The sequence below is a fragment of the Sus scrofa genome, chromosome 8 (genome assembly GCF_054392235.1).
Source record: "Sus scrofa isolate SSC_HxYL_T2T_F1_AM1 chromosome 8, Sscrofa_HxYL_maternal_Yorkshire_Landrace_v2.0, whole genome shotgun sequence".
NCBI lineage: Eukaryota > Metazoa > Chordata > Mammalia > Artiodactyla > Suidae > Sus > Sus scrofa.
The window spans coordinates 127,753,291-127,766,832 of record NC_139390.1 but is presented as its reverse complement, the minus strand read 5'-3'; the positions used below and the strand labels follow the sequence as shown (position 1 = coordinate 127,766,832).

General features: G+C 38.9%; 1 protein-coding gene across 2 annotated transcripts in view; it reads left to right on the top strand.

The window, feature by feature from the left end:
- METAP1 (methionyl aminopeptidase 1) overlaps positions 1 to 13,542 on the top strand; it is a 60,218-nt gene that overhangs the window by 29,804 nt on the left and 16,872 nt on the right. Inside the window, exons 3-6 of one of the 2 annotated variants that reach the window (XM_003129313.6) lie at positions 6,984 to 7,096; positions 8,216 to 8,276; positions 12,111 to 12,202; positions 13,146 to 13,229. In XM_003129313.6, the coding sequence (XP_003129361.1) occupies positions 6,984 to 7,096; positions 8,216 to 8,276; positions 12,111 to 12,202; positions 13,146 to 13,229 (350 nt within the window). Of the gene's footprint in view, positions 1 to 6,983; positions 7,110 to 8,215; positions 8,277 to 12,110; positions 12,203 to 13,145; positions 13,230 to 13,542 lie in introns of both variants that reach the window. The other variant, XM_084973338.1, reaches the window with a different exon arrangement.

Here is a 13,542-nt window from a genome sequence, read left to right as displayed (position 1 = left end):
TTAGTTCATCTACTTTATATATGTTCTAGGAATTTGCTGATTTAATAGAGTTTGGTAGATTGCTTTATGTGTAACATACTTTAAAATCTCATTGAGGTCAGTTTAACCACCATTTGAAGGAAAAGGAAATAAAAAGTTTAAAAGATGTATATTCTGTGGTTGTATAAAGTGAAGTCTACATTTATTGGAAATGCTAGGCTATTGTGGGAGGATATGTGGTTAGAGATGAGGAAGAAGGATTGTGAATAAATGAGTTTATAAAAGCATAAATGATAGGATTTGTTACCTCAAATCAAAGTGTAGGGATAGGTTTAAATATGCCATGTAGCTTTATTTACTCATACTTTAAATACTGTATATCTAAGATGTTGGCTATTTTTTTGCACTCTTTGAGCCAGTTTACTAACATTTTATACCCAGGAGCTGAAAGCACAGGGAAGTAAAGGATTGAGGTGAAACAGTATGTTACTAAAAGAGCTTAGAATGGGTCTCTACCCCAAGTGTTTGCTAACTCATTAAAGTGTGCTTGTTTCTTCCGTATTGGATTTCTAAGGGTGGAGCTGTTTCATTATGACTACACTACAAGAAAATTAAGCAGCTGATGTTCCCCAAGAACATAATTATTACTGCATTAGACTGAAACTCTTCATGTTTTACTTATACCTCTAGAGTTTAGTATGGTGCCATGTTTCAGATTGTGCCCTCTTGGATCTTGGGGGATGATTTCCACGTGGGTGAGGTGAGCCCAGTATTCTTGATCCGTTGGGCTGTGTAGGATAGAGACAGCTTTAGCTTGTCAGCCCTGTGTCTTTCACACCCTAATCAGTTGACTTCAACTACACCATTGTGGGTTGCAGTTCTGGAGGAGGGAATGAGTGATCCTCAGAGCTAAGAGGAGTGTCGGGAAAGCGATAAGGAGGGAAGGATGTTAGGCTGGGAAGGAACCAGAGCATCTTGAAAGACAGCACCTCTTCCAAGAATAATGTAGCAGGCAGTTCATGAAATGTAGTGTGTACTGATCTTTAATTAAAGATGACTGATTTATATTTATGTTCATGTGGGATACTGGTCTGTAATTAGCTTTTTATATCTTTGACTGGGTCTGGCATTAGAATAATCCTGGACTCACAGAGGAGGAAATGTTTCCCCTGGTTCTATTTTCTGGAAGAGGGTTTGTGGAATTGGTGTTATTTCTTCTGTAAATGTTTGGTAGAGTTCACCAGTGAAGCCATCTGGATCTGCAGTTTTTTTGGTTGCAGAAGCTAATCAGGTCTTAGGAAAATTTCAGGTGTGAATTAAGTGACACAAGGGCAGAATTTATTTTTTATGTGTCTTAGTAAAGAAGACCAGTTAGATTGCGAAGCCCTTCAAAATGAACAATGCTGATGCCTGGGTGAGAATTTCCTGCAGGTGTCTCCTGCTAGCGTTCACATAGTAGCATTTGCTCTTAGTCTAATCTATTATAGTGCCTTGCATCTTAATACTGTTTATTCTACACTTTTTACATTTATCATATGTTCAGTGTATTGTGTGGGCTCCTGTTTTCCTAAAGTAAAAGGTGGAGATGTTTGACAAGTATCTTTTGAATGGTGAAAAATAAGACAAAAACTTGATTAAAAAGTAAAAAAAACCTCAATAATACCTTTTATTCTACTCCTCTACCCCTCCAAAGTAGTGTGCTTGATTTTTGAGCTGTAGAGGGGAAGTATTAGGTAATTCAGAACTGGTTCCACCAAGCTTTGTGAGCATGGATTACTCTTAAGCCTTATCTCTCAAATGCTGAAATCTTGGATTGTGAGGATTAAATAAACAAATCCATGTAAAGGGCTTAGCATATGTACAGGTGCATAGTAAGTGCTCAGCAACCAATTAACAGTCATCTCTGGGAGAATTGAATCAGGATTGTCATCAGAAAGTTGGTCCCAGGCAAAGCCTAAATACTCTGTGTAAACTGGCTGGGGAGGCTCCCTGCACTGAAACTTGTAAAGACAGAAAGAAGGGTGTGATGGACTTGGGACCTGATCTTGCACATATCTTGCACAAGTACTCTTTAACACAGCCTGCACCTTATCTGGCCCTGTTGCATTGTGATGGTTTAGAGATAGCTCACAGGTGTTTATCTATGCTGTCCTGTGCTTTCACTGTCTTCTGAAAAAGACTGGTTAGTATGCAGTTTTGTTACCAACCCCCAGTCCAGTTCATATTTATTATGTGTCTAGAATTGAGGGGCTTGGATCAAATTTATCCTCAAACAGTTTACATTAAGCAAAACTTACTTTGGAAGTGTAAATTTCCCGAAGGGCATTATACCTAGAGATTAGAAAAAAACTTGCCATATTTCATTCTTAGATGTCTAGACAGCTTTTGGGTTATATTATTTGTTTGAGGCCTGCTTTCGGTTCTCTTTTGAAAATAGATTGTGGAAGATTTGGAATCCAAATCAGCAGGAAGCTTTGAAAGGTTTAACATCCTTTTCCCTGCACACTCCCTGGGAGTATGTTAAAGCAAAAAGCCTGCATCTTGATTGCCGGCCTGTCTTATGTTTCTGGTGAAAATTATTCTTGAGGTTCATGATTTAGACAAAAGCACTTGATGCAATCACAACTAAAGCAGGTTCAGCCGGTGTGCATTTCAGACTATTTTTTATGATGTTGGACCTAGTAGCAATGAATGTTTCCATTTTGTGCTGGAGAAAGAAACAGTTTTCTCTTTGACATTAACATTCACGGAGGCTTTCTTGAACTTCATAGGGGAGAAAGATGCCCAAAATTCGGTAGCATGGTAGAGTTTTCTTTCCCTTTTCTGTTATTAATCTTCTCTATTCCTTTACCTTATATGTAATATTAACTGTATTCTCTTCCAAAGAATATGAATGGGTTGGCTGTATTCTTGCATTCTTGTCAATTGCACCTCACTGGCCTTTCAAACCCAAGTTGACCACATGCTCTGGAGAGAGTGCTGGGCTGGGAAGCAGCATTTCCCCATGCCTCTGTCCATGTGACCATATTGCCTCAATTTCATCATCTATAAAATGAGAAAATGAGATTAGAATGTCTTTGTTGTTGTTAACTTTAGTCAGCATGCTGTGCATTATATCCCTAGAACGCATCTATCGTCTGACTAGAATTTTGTACCTTGGTCGCCTTTACTCATTTCAGCATTCCTCGTTAGCTTAAGATGATAGGATTCCAGCTATTCTCCCTAGTTTCTATTTTAAATAGGTCCTTAAAAGAGGGATTTTTTTTTTCTTCAAAATTATTTGAGGTCTGACTTTTAAAACCTGTGATAGCATGACATTAAGCGGAAAAAGATTGTTATGCATTGGGAGGGTGTATAGGTTGCTACTTGGTGTAGGAGGGATTGAATTTGTGCCAAGTCTTAAGTTAGTAGTTTTATTTTAGTTTGTGGATAAGAGATGCAGTCAGTGTGCTGACATCAGATACTACTGAGGATCTGTTGTTCTGTGTGAAAAAAAATTTTAGGTGCATTTCAGTCAATATAATATTATATATAGATTTATTTATTTATTTATTTATTTATTGTCTTTTTGCCATTTCTAGGGCCGCTTCCAAGGCATATAGAGATTCCCAGGCTAGGGGTTGAATTGGAGCTGTAGCTGCCAGCCTACACCACAGCCACAGCAACACAGGATCTGAACCACATTTGCAACCTACACCATAGCTCACGGCAACGCCGGATCCTTAACCCACTGAGCAAGGCCCGGGATCAAACCCGCAACCTCGTGGTTCCTAGTCGGATTCATTAACCACTGAGCCACGACGGGAACTCCCGTATATAGATATATTTAAAGCATAGTTGATTTATAGTGTTGTATTTATTTCTGCTCTACAGCAAGGTGATTCAATTATACATATATATTCTTTTCCATATGGTTTATCATAGGATATTGAATATAGTTCCCTGTGCTGTAGTTGGACCTTGTTATTTATCCATTCCGTATATAATAGTTTGCATCTGCTAAACCCAACCTCCCAAGCCATCCTTCCCCCATCCACCCCATCCCCTTTGACAACCACAAGTCTCTTCTGTGTCTGTGAGTCTGTTTCTGTTTCATAGATAAGTTCATTTGTGTCATATTTTAAATCCCGCATGTAAGCAATATCATATGATGTTGACTTTCTGACTTCATTTAGTATGAGAATCTCTAGTACATCCATGTTGCAGCAAATGGCAACATTTCATTTTTTATGGTTGAGTAGTATTCCATTGTGTATACTTAAGAAGATACCTCCACATCTTAATCCATTCATCTGTTGATGGACATTTAGGTTGTTTCTGTGTCTTTGCTATTGTGAATAGTGCTGCTGTGAACATATGGGGCACATGTATCTTTTTGAATTATAGTTTTGTCTGGATATATGCTCAGGAGTGGGATTGCAGGATCATACGGCAACTCTGTTTTTAGTTCTTTGAGAAACCTCCATACTGTTTTCCATAGTAGCTGCACCAACTTACATTCCCATGAACAGTGTAGGAGGTTTCCCTTTTCTCCACACCCTTTCCAGCTTTTTTTAATTTGTAGACTTTTTAATGATGACTATTTTGACTGGTGTGAGATGGTACCTCATGGTAGTTTTGTTTTGCATTCTCTAATAATTAGTACTGTTGAGCATCTTTTCATGTGCCTGTTGCCATCTGTACAACATTATATGTTATTAACTAATCTGTTAATAGGGTGTGTGTTTGACTCAATTTTTCTTTTTCTTTTCTTTTTTTTCTTTTTATGGCCATGCTTGTGGCATATGGAAGTTCTGGGCCAGGGGTCGAATCAGAGCTGCAGCTGCCAGCCTATGCCACAGCCACAGCAATGCCAGATACAAGCTGCATCTGTGACCTGCATGTCAGGTTGTAGCAGTGCCAGATCCTTAACCCACTAATTGAGACCAGGAATTGAACCCATATCCTCGCACTGAACAGTGTTGGTCCTTAACCCGCTGAGCCACAGTGGGAAATCCTAACTCAATTTTTCTAATGAAAAAAATTTTTTTTTTGTCTTTTTGCCTTTTCTAGGGCTGTTCCTGCAGCATATGGAGGTTCCCAGGCTAGGGATCTAATCAGAGCTACAGCTGTCAGCCTACACCAGGGCCACAGCAACGAACAACAATGCTGGATCCAAGCTGCGTCTTCAACCTACACCACAGCTCACGGAAACGCTGGATTCTTAACCCACTGAGTGAGGCCAGGGATCAAACCCGCAACCTCATGGTTCCTGGTCAGATTCGTTAAGCACTGAGCCAGGATGGGAACTCCTCTAATGAATTTTCAGTAGCTTTCTATTGATTGTTCCCTTCCCTTATCTTTGCCTTTTTCTACTTCCTTCTATTAGCTCCTTAATGAAAAAAGACAAATGAGATTACACATTTTCAAAGCAACTTACGTTTACTTGAAAGTCATTTATCAGCTAAGTGAGAAGTTTTTGTTTTTTACTTTTAATTTGCTTTGGGATTACTTAGAAGGTGTTCTTTCGCTAAGAGCACAGAATCCATTAGTGATGTCTGCTCTTAGTTGGAAAGTTTTACCTAGGCTCAGATTTTATATTTCAAAAACAGGGTTCTTTATAAATTGACACTGTAGATAGAATACATTTAGTACATTTAGCATTTACTTGAGAAAAGGAGTTTGACTCTGAACTGTTCCTGTTCAACATTGTGTGAAAACTGAGAATATTTAGCTTGGGCTTTTCCTCTCAAGACACTTAGATCATTGAGGAGTCACAGGGCTGTGAACATAGCAAGAAAGCAGTAGCTTTGGTGATTTAGTTTAGGGTGGAAGTTTGCTGGATTTTGTGCCTGGGCTCTTTGGCTTGATTTTTCTTTTATTTATTAAAATTTTTTTTGTGTGTGTGTGTGTGTGTTTTTAGGGTCTTATGCACAGCATATGGAAGTTCCCAGGCTAGAGTTCGAATCAGAGCTTCGCTTGCCAGCCTACACCACAGCCTCAACAATGCCAGATCCAAGTCGCATCTGCAACCTATCCCGCAGCTCATGGCAGCACTGGATCCTTAACCCACTGAGTGAGGCCAGTGATCAAACCGGTGTCCTCATGGATACTAGTTGGGTTCATTACTCTGAGCCACAATAGGAACTATTTTTTTATTTTAATATTTTTTAAATTAAAGTATAGTTGATTTACAATGTTTCTTCAATTTCTGTCCTGCAGCTGAGTGACCCATCACACACAGTTCCCTGTGCTGTACAGTATGACCCCAGAGCCTGTCCATTCCAAATGTAACAGTTTTGTATCCATCAAACCCCAAACTCTACATCCATCACACTCCTCCCCTCCTTCCCTGCTGGCAACCACAAATCTGCTCTCCTTGACCTTGATCTGTTTCTATTTTGTAGACAGGATCATTTGTGCCATATTTTAGATTCCACAAATAAGTGATATCATACGGTGTTTGTCTTTCTCTTTCTGACTTACTTCACTTAGTATGAGAGTCTCTAGTTGCATACATGTTGCTGCAAATGACATTGTTTTGTCCTTTCTTATGGCTGAGTATTATTCTGTTGTGTATATGTACCACACTTCTTAATTCATTCATCTGTCGATGGACATTTAGGTTGTTTCCAGGTCTTGGCTATTGTGACTAGTGCTTCAGTGAACATGGGGGTGCATGTGTCTTTTTGAATGAATGTTTTGTAGAGATATATGCCCAGAAGGGGGATTACTGGATAAACTGGTAGGTCTTTACTTAGTTTTCTGAGGTATTTCCATACTCTTTGCCTTAGTGGTTGTACCAATTTACATTCCCACCAACAGTGAGTGTAGGAGAGTTCCTTTTTCTCCACACCCTCTCCAGCATTTGTTATTTGTTGACTTGTTAATGATGGCCTGACCCTTGTGAGGTGGTACCTCATTGTAGTTTTGATTTAGGTTTCTCTGTATTCACTTGGTTTTCAAACATGTGATAGAGTAAGCTGCTGCTGCTTAGGCATTCTTTTCTCTCATCTGTCTCCCAGAAGATGAAAAGGCCAAGCGAGAAGTATCTTCTTGGACTGTGGAAGGGGATATCAACACTGACCCATGGGCAGGTTATCGATACACTGGTAAACTCAGACCACATTATCCACTGGTGAGTAAATAAGGTAATAACAATTTAACATTCTTTTAAACCAATTTTCAGAATTTTACATTTCCTAAAAATGGTGCTTGTAATTTGTATTCCAGTTATGAAGCATATCATCAAGTTTACATTCTAGCCTTTTTGCTTTTATGGTGCATTATTTAGAAGATAGTAGGGAGTTCCCGTCGTGGCGCAGTGGTTAACGAATCCGACTAGGAACCATGAGGTTGCGGGTTCGGTCCCTGCCCTTGCTCAGTGGGTTAACGATCCGGCGTTGCCGTGAGCTGTGGTGTAGGTTGCAGACGCGGCTCGGATCCCGCGTTGCTGTGGCTCTGGTGTAGGCCGGAGGCTACAGCTCCGATTTGACCCCTAGCCTGGGAACCTCCATATGCCGCGGGAGCGGCCCAAGAAATAGCAACAACAACAAAAAAGACAAAAGACAGAAGATAGTAGGATGATCAGCATTCATGCGTGAAGTAGAAAAAATTTTTAGGTGAAGGATCAATGACTTCTTTAATTGAAAAAAAGGATGAAGTAGACTAGATATTTTTAGAGCAGTGTAATGGTGGTGTATATTACTACTTTTCTAAAATTTTTTAGGGTGATGTATTTCTACCTTAATTTAGATCTGCCCCTTTTGCCCCTCCTGCTCCTTCCTGTGTTCTTGGCTGACCGACTTCAGAGTCTTAACCTAGGAATTGACCTAAGTTGAGACTTATTTAAAATATAAGTGTCATCGTAGGTCTCAGAGGTAATGACGGGGAACCTGTTGGTGTGCATTTACTTTGAGACATCATTTCTTACTGTTTTTGGTTCACTGATTTGTTTGGTACCGCAGCCCACCTCCACTGTCTGTGTGTAATCTTAAATCCTTAATGGCCTCAGTCACTCTCACTCTTACTTACATATCCTGGGAAAGGGGGTGGCATTAGTGCTAGGAAAATAAAGCTTAATCTTCAAGAAATAGGTATGTTGTGATATTTAAGTTGTCATTTAAAACTTTTTTCCCATTTAAACCAAACAAATGAATTTTGTTTTTCCTCACTTTTAATTTTCTTAGTAAATTTTAATATTGAAAGTTACTTTCATATTTGAATTGGTTCTCACTGTCCTCTTCATTGTTTTTAGATGCCAACAAGGCCAGTGCCAAGTTATATTCAAAGACCAGATTATGCTGATCACCCTTTAGGTAAATTTTGCTATGCTGTTTGTTATTTCAGTTTGTGGACTTGATGACTACTGTAAAGGAAAAGAGTGCCTTTCTTTTTTTTTTTTTTTTTTTTTTTGTCTTTTTTGCTATTTCTTTGGGCCGCTCCCACGGCATATAGAAGTTCCCAGGCTAGGGGTCGAATTAAAGCTGTAGCCACCGGCCTATGCCAGAGCCACAGCAACGCGGGATCCGAGCCACGTCTGCCACCTACACCACAGCTCATGGCAACGCCGGATCCTTAACCCACTGAGCAAGGGCAGGGACCAAACCCGCAACCTCATGGTTCCTAGTCGGATTCGTTAACCACTACGACACGATGGGAACTCCAAGGGTGCATTTTTTGCTTTGTTTTGTTTTTTTCTTTTTGGCTATGTCCATGGCATGTAGAAATTCTTCTACCAGGGATTAAACCTGCACCACAGCAGCTACCAAGCCACAGCTGTGACAATGCTGGATCCTTAACCTGCTGTGCCACCTGGCAACTCCCAAAGAATGCTTTTTTTTTTTAGTAGAAAAGTTTCAGGAATTCCTGTCGTGGCACAGTGGAAATGAATCCGACTAGTAACCATAAGGTTGTGAGTTTGAACCCTGGCTTGGCTCAGTGGATTAAGGATCCAGTGTTGCTGTGGCTGTGGTGTAGGCCAGCAGCTGTAGCTACGATTGGACTCCTATCCTGGAAACCTCCATATGCCACAGGTGAGACCCTAAAAAGCAAAAAAAAAAAAAAAGTTTCAGTGCTGCATTTCCAATATGTGTAAACATGTTTTTTCAAGACATACTAGAGAGAATTGAAGATTCTTTCCTCCTATTAGAAATCTAATCAGCTCTGAAAACATTGTTTCTATAGCTATAAAGGCTACATTCAACATAATATTGTATTTTGTGTTGTTATATCAAATTCTATTTAAAAAATTTTGATTTTGACATGTTCTCTTATGTTAACTAATATCTATTTAGATAAAAACAGATGATAGAGGCCTGAATCAATGTCCAGCTAAAGACTCTGGACTGGAAGTTCCCACTGTGGCTTATCGGTTACGAACCTGATTAGTATCCATGAGGACCTGGGTTTGATCCCTGGCCTCTTGCTCAGTGGGGTTAAGGATCCTGTGTGGCCGTGAGCTATGGTATAGGTCACAGATGTAGCTCAGATCCCAAGTTGCTGTGGTTATGATGTAGTCTGGTAGCCGCAGTTCTGATTCAGCCCCTAGCCTGGGAACTTCCACATGCTGCAGGTGCGGCCCTAAAAAGCAAAAAGAAAAAAAATTTGAAAAAAAAAAAAAAAACAAACAAACTACGTAGGAGTCTGTTTTCTTATTATCGTCCCTAGCATAGCATGTTTATCAGGTTTTATGATCTGTACTAATCTGAAAGATGAAAAATGGTACTTTGCAGTTATTTTAAGTTGCATTTTTAAGTTATGAGTGAGGTTGAGCTTCTCTTTATAGTTAAAAAATCATTTGTATTTTTTTCCTTTTGAGCCATCTATTCATATCCTTTAGCCTCTCCCCCATCCCCATTAGATTACTGGTTTTTTCCATACTGACTTTTAAATGCACTTCATTTGGAAGATCATCTCTTGATTTACTTATAATCTCTTGAATACTTATTATAAAATATTTTTTCCCAATCAAACACTTAGATTTTGTCTTTGTTTACATTTATGACAAACTTTCGTCATTCTTCTGTAATAGCATTTTTCAGCACTGGATCCTTAACCCACTGGGACACAGGCAAATCCCCAGAATTATCTTTCTTGGTGATCATTTATTTATTTTTTCTTCCTCAGTCTATAGCTATGATGAGTTACGTAAACGAGGACATGATATAAACTGTCCTTGCCTTTCCAATATGAATCTCCCTCAAGTTGTGGTGTATATACTGTACTGTATGTTTTTAGATTCTGTTTGATAATATTTTTTTTCCTATTTGATAATATTTTGGGGGGATTTTTATATCAGCATTTATAAGAAGTAGTTTATGGTTATATTCTTTTTTTCAGATTTTGAAATAATTATACTGGCTTTAATGTTTTTAAATGTATGAGTAACTTGAATTAAGCTAATTTGCTAGTGAAAGTTCTTAGGGCAATATTTTAAAAAAAAAAATTTTTTTTTTGGTCTTTTTGCCATTTCTTGGGCTGTTCCCCTGGCATATGGAGGTTCCCAGGCCAGGGGTCGAATCGGGGCTGTAGCCGCTGGCCTACGCCAGAGCCACAGCAACTCGGGATCGGAGCTGCATCTGCAACCTACACCACAGCTCACGGCAACGCCGGATCCTCAACCCACTGAGCAAGGCCAGGGATCAAACCTGAACCTCATGGTTCCTAGTCGGATTTGTTAGCCACTGAGCCACAACGGGAACTCCAAGAAATGTATTTTATAACATGGTCTGTGCATGTGTGTTTGTGTGTGTATAGATTAACAAGCATTTCATAACAGCACTTTCCCCTACCCCGTATGATATAGTCTATTATTTTCTTTTTTTTTTTTTTTTTTTTTTTTTTTTTTGTCTTTTTGCTATTTCTTGGGCCGCTCCTGCGGCATGTGGAGGTTCCCAGGCTAGGGGTCTAATCGGAGCTGTAGCTGCTGGCCTACACCAGAGCCACAGCAATGCCAGATCCGAGCCTCGTCTGCGGCCTATGCCACAGCTCATGGCAACGCCGGATCGTTAATCCACTGAGCAAGGGCAGGGACCGAACCCGCAACCTCATGGTTCCTAGTCGGATTCGTTAACCACTGCGCCACGACGGGAACTCCAGTCTATTATTTTCTATTCCATTTATTTACTTTAAAAAAATACATGGTCACAGCCCAATAAAGGGTCACAAGTTGCAGTTTGAAAAACACTGACTTAAGTTCCCAGTTTAAAAAATTTATGAGTATAATTAATTCATCAGTCATTATATATACTTGCTTTAGGAGATGATCGTGAGAGCAATTATAAATTGTATGGTACTATTCAAATGTAAATGATTTACTGACTTAATTTTTTTTTAATTTATTTTTTTTCCTATCGTTTTGCTTTTAGGGCCTCACCCTTGGCATGTGGAAGTTCCCAGGCTAGGGTTTGAATAGGAGCTACAGCTGCCAACCTAAGCCACAGCCACAGCAACGTGGGATCTGAGCAGCATCTGTGACCTACACCACAGCTCATGGCAACGCTTAACCCACTGTGCAAGGCCAGGGATCGAACCCCCATCCTTGTGGATTCTAGTCACATTCCTTAACTGCTGAACCATGATGAGAACTCCTGAATCATTATTGACTTTGTTAGCAAATAACAAGTACTGCATCCTGATTGCTTTCTAATAGATCTGGAAATTTATTCTTTAGAATTCTTCCTTCGGTTTTGTTAGAAAATTTCATGTCAAAATATTTCTTCAAAAACTCTGGCCTGGGATGGAGCTCCCGTTGTGGCGCAGTGGTTAACGAATCCGACTAGGAACCATGAGGTTGCGGGTTCGGTCCCTGCCCTTGCTCAGTGGGTTGACGATCTGGCATTGCTGTGAGCTGTGGTGTAGGTTGCAGATGCGGCTCGGATCCTGCATTGCTGTGGCTCTGGCGTGGGCCAGTGGCTGCAGCTCCGATTAGACCCCTAGCCTGGGAACCTCCATATGCCGCGGGAGCGGCCCAAGAAATGGCAAAAAGACAAAAAACAAAAAACAAAAAACCTCTGGCCTGGACTCTCTGATAATATCAAATACTGTTGTATTTTCACATAGTGAGACTTATATCATAGGGATGAAATTATGCTAATACATACTATGTGTTTTCATTCATTTGAGTTTTACTTACTGATTTTCTTTCCCAGGAATGTCTGAATCGGAGCAGGCTCTTAAAGGTACTTCTCAAATTAAGTTGCTCTCATCTGAAGATATAGAAGGAATGCGACTTGTATGTAGGGTAAGAGTTTTTTCCCCTGTGGGGTAGGACATGTTTAAACAGTCATGAGACATGAAGTCAATGATTTGCTCATTTGTGAAGGTAGCAAATATTACATTATAGGAACGTGACTAGCCATAATTACTTTTCTTTAAAATTTTGTTAGAATGTAGTTTTGTGTAGTAGTTGTTTTCTACTTAAATAGCCTATTTGAAAATTAATATGGCGGGTAATGAATATTTAGTTGACAGTTTATTTCCTTTATTTTTTATTTTTTTAAAGAACTAGTTCTTTATGATATTTTGTTATTTTCATGAGTCATCATAACATAGGGTAAAGTTTAAGGCTTATATAAAATTAAGCTAAAGCTCCTGCTGTGCAATACCAATGAAGTATCGTAGGCTGGTACTTATTAGGTGAAATCACATGTTTATATTTTTCTAAGAAAAAATAATTGATGAATTATTTGTTTATTTAGAAGTGATCCTTAAAATTTGTATTGCATGCTTAAAGGTGATTTGAAACTAATTTTCTTCGAGAATTTGGAGAAATTTGTATTTCTGTCACTTATTTGCTGTGATTCTTTGAGTAAAATCATTCATCTGTTCTTTTTATTTCCCTCGCTTCCCTTCCGCATTGTAGAAATGTGAGACCTGTCAACCTTCGTTAGTTGATTATTGTTTCAGTTACTTAGGATGTACATTTTCACATAGAAATCACTCAAACTTACTTAATAAGCTGTTTGCTAATTAGGCCAATTTTATGTATATGTTTATACGCACATACACATTTATTAATGGGTGTTAGCAATTCAGATTGTTGTAAAATGAAAATTCAGCATTATAATATTCAAGATGAGCTTCATTTTATCAGTATCCCATAAAATTTAAATGAGAACAAAGGGTACAGGCTTCTATTTCTGTTTCATTTCTTCTTGAATGTATGCAGTGTTTCTTTTTTGCAGCTTGCTAGAGAAGTTTTGGACATTGCTGCTGGGATGATTAAACCAGGTGTAACTACTGAAGAAATAGATCATGCTGTACACTTAGTAAGAACTTTTATGTTTTGAAACGTCTTTTTATAGTCTTATAGATGTTTTAGACTTTAGAAAATCAAGTAAACTCAAGTTTTGAATATCCACATTTGGCTAAAGCTAGTTTGAAAGCATATTTTTCACTTTGTCTCAAATCTAGAAAGCATTCAACAGTCATTATTTCCATCTTTAAGTATCTGCTGTATTGAGGTGTGAGGTAAGCTTGAAGTATTTCATTTCTGTAGCCTCGCGTTTCGTAACAGTTTAGCTTCTCTAAGATGATTCCTTTTATTAGTGCTTTAAGTAATAAAACTTTTGAAAACTAGAT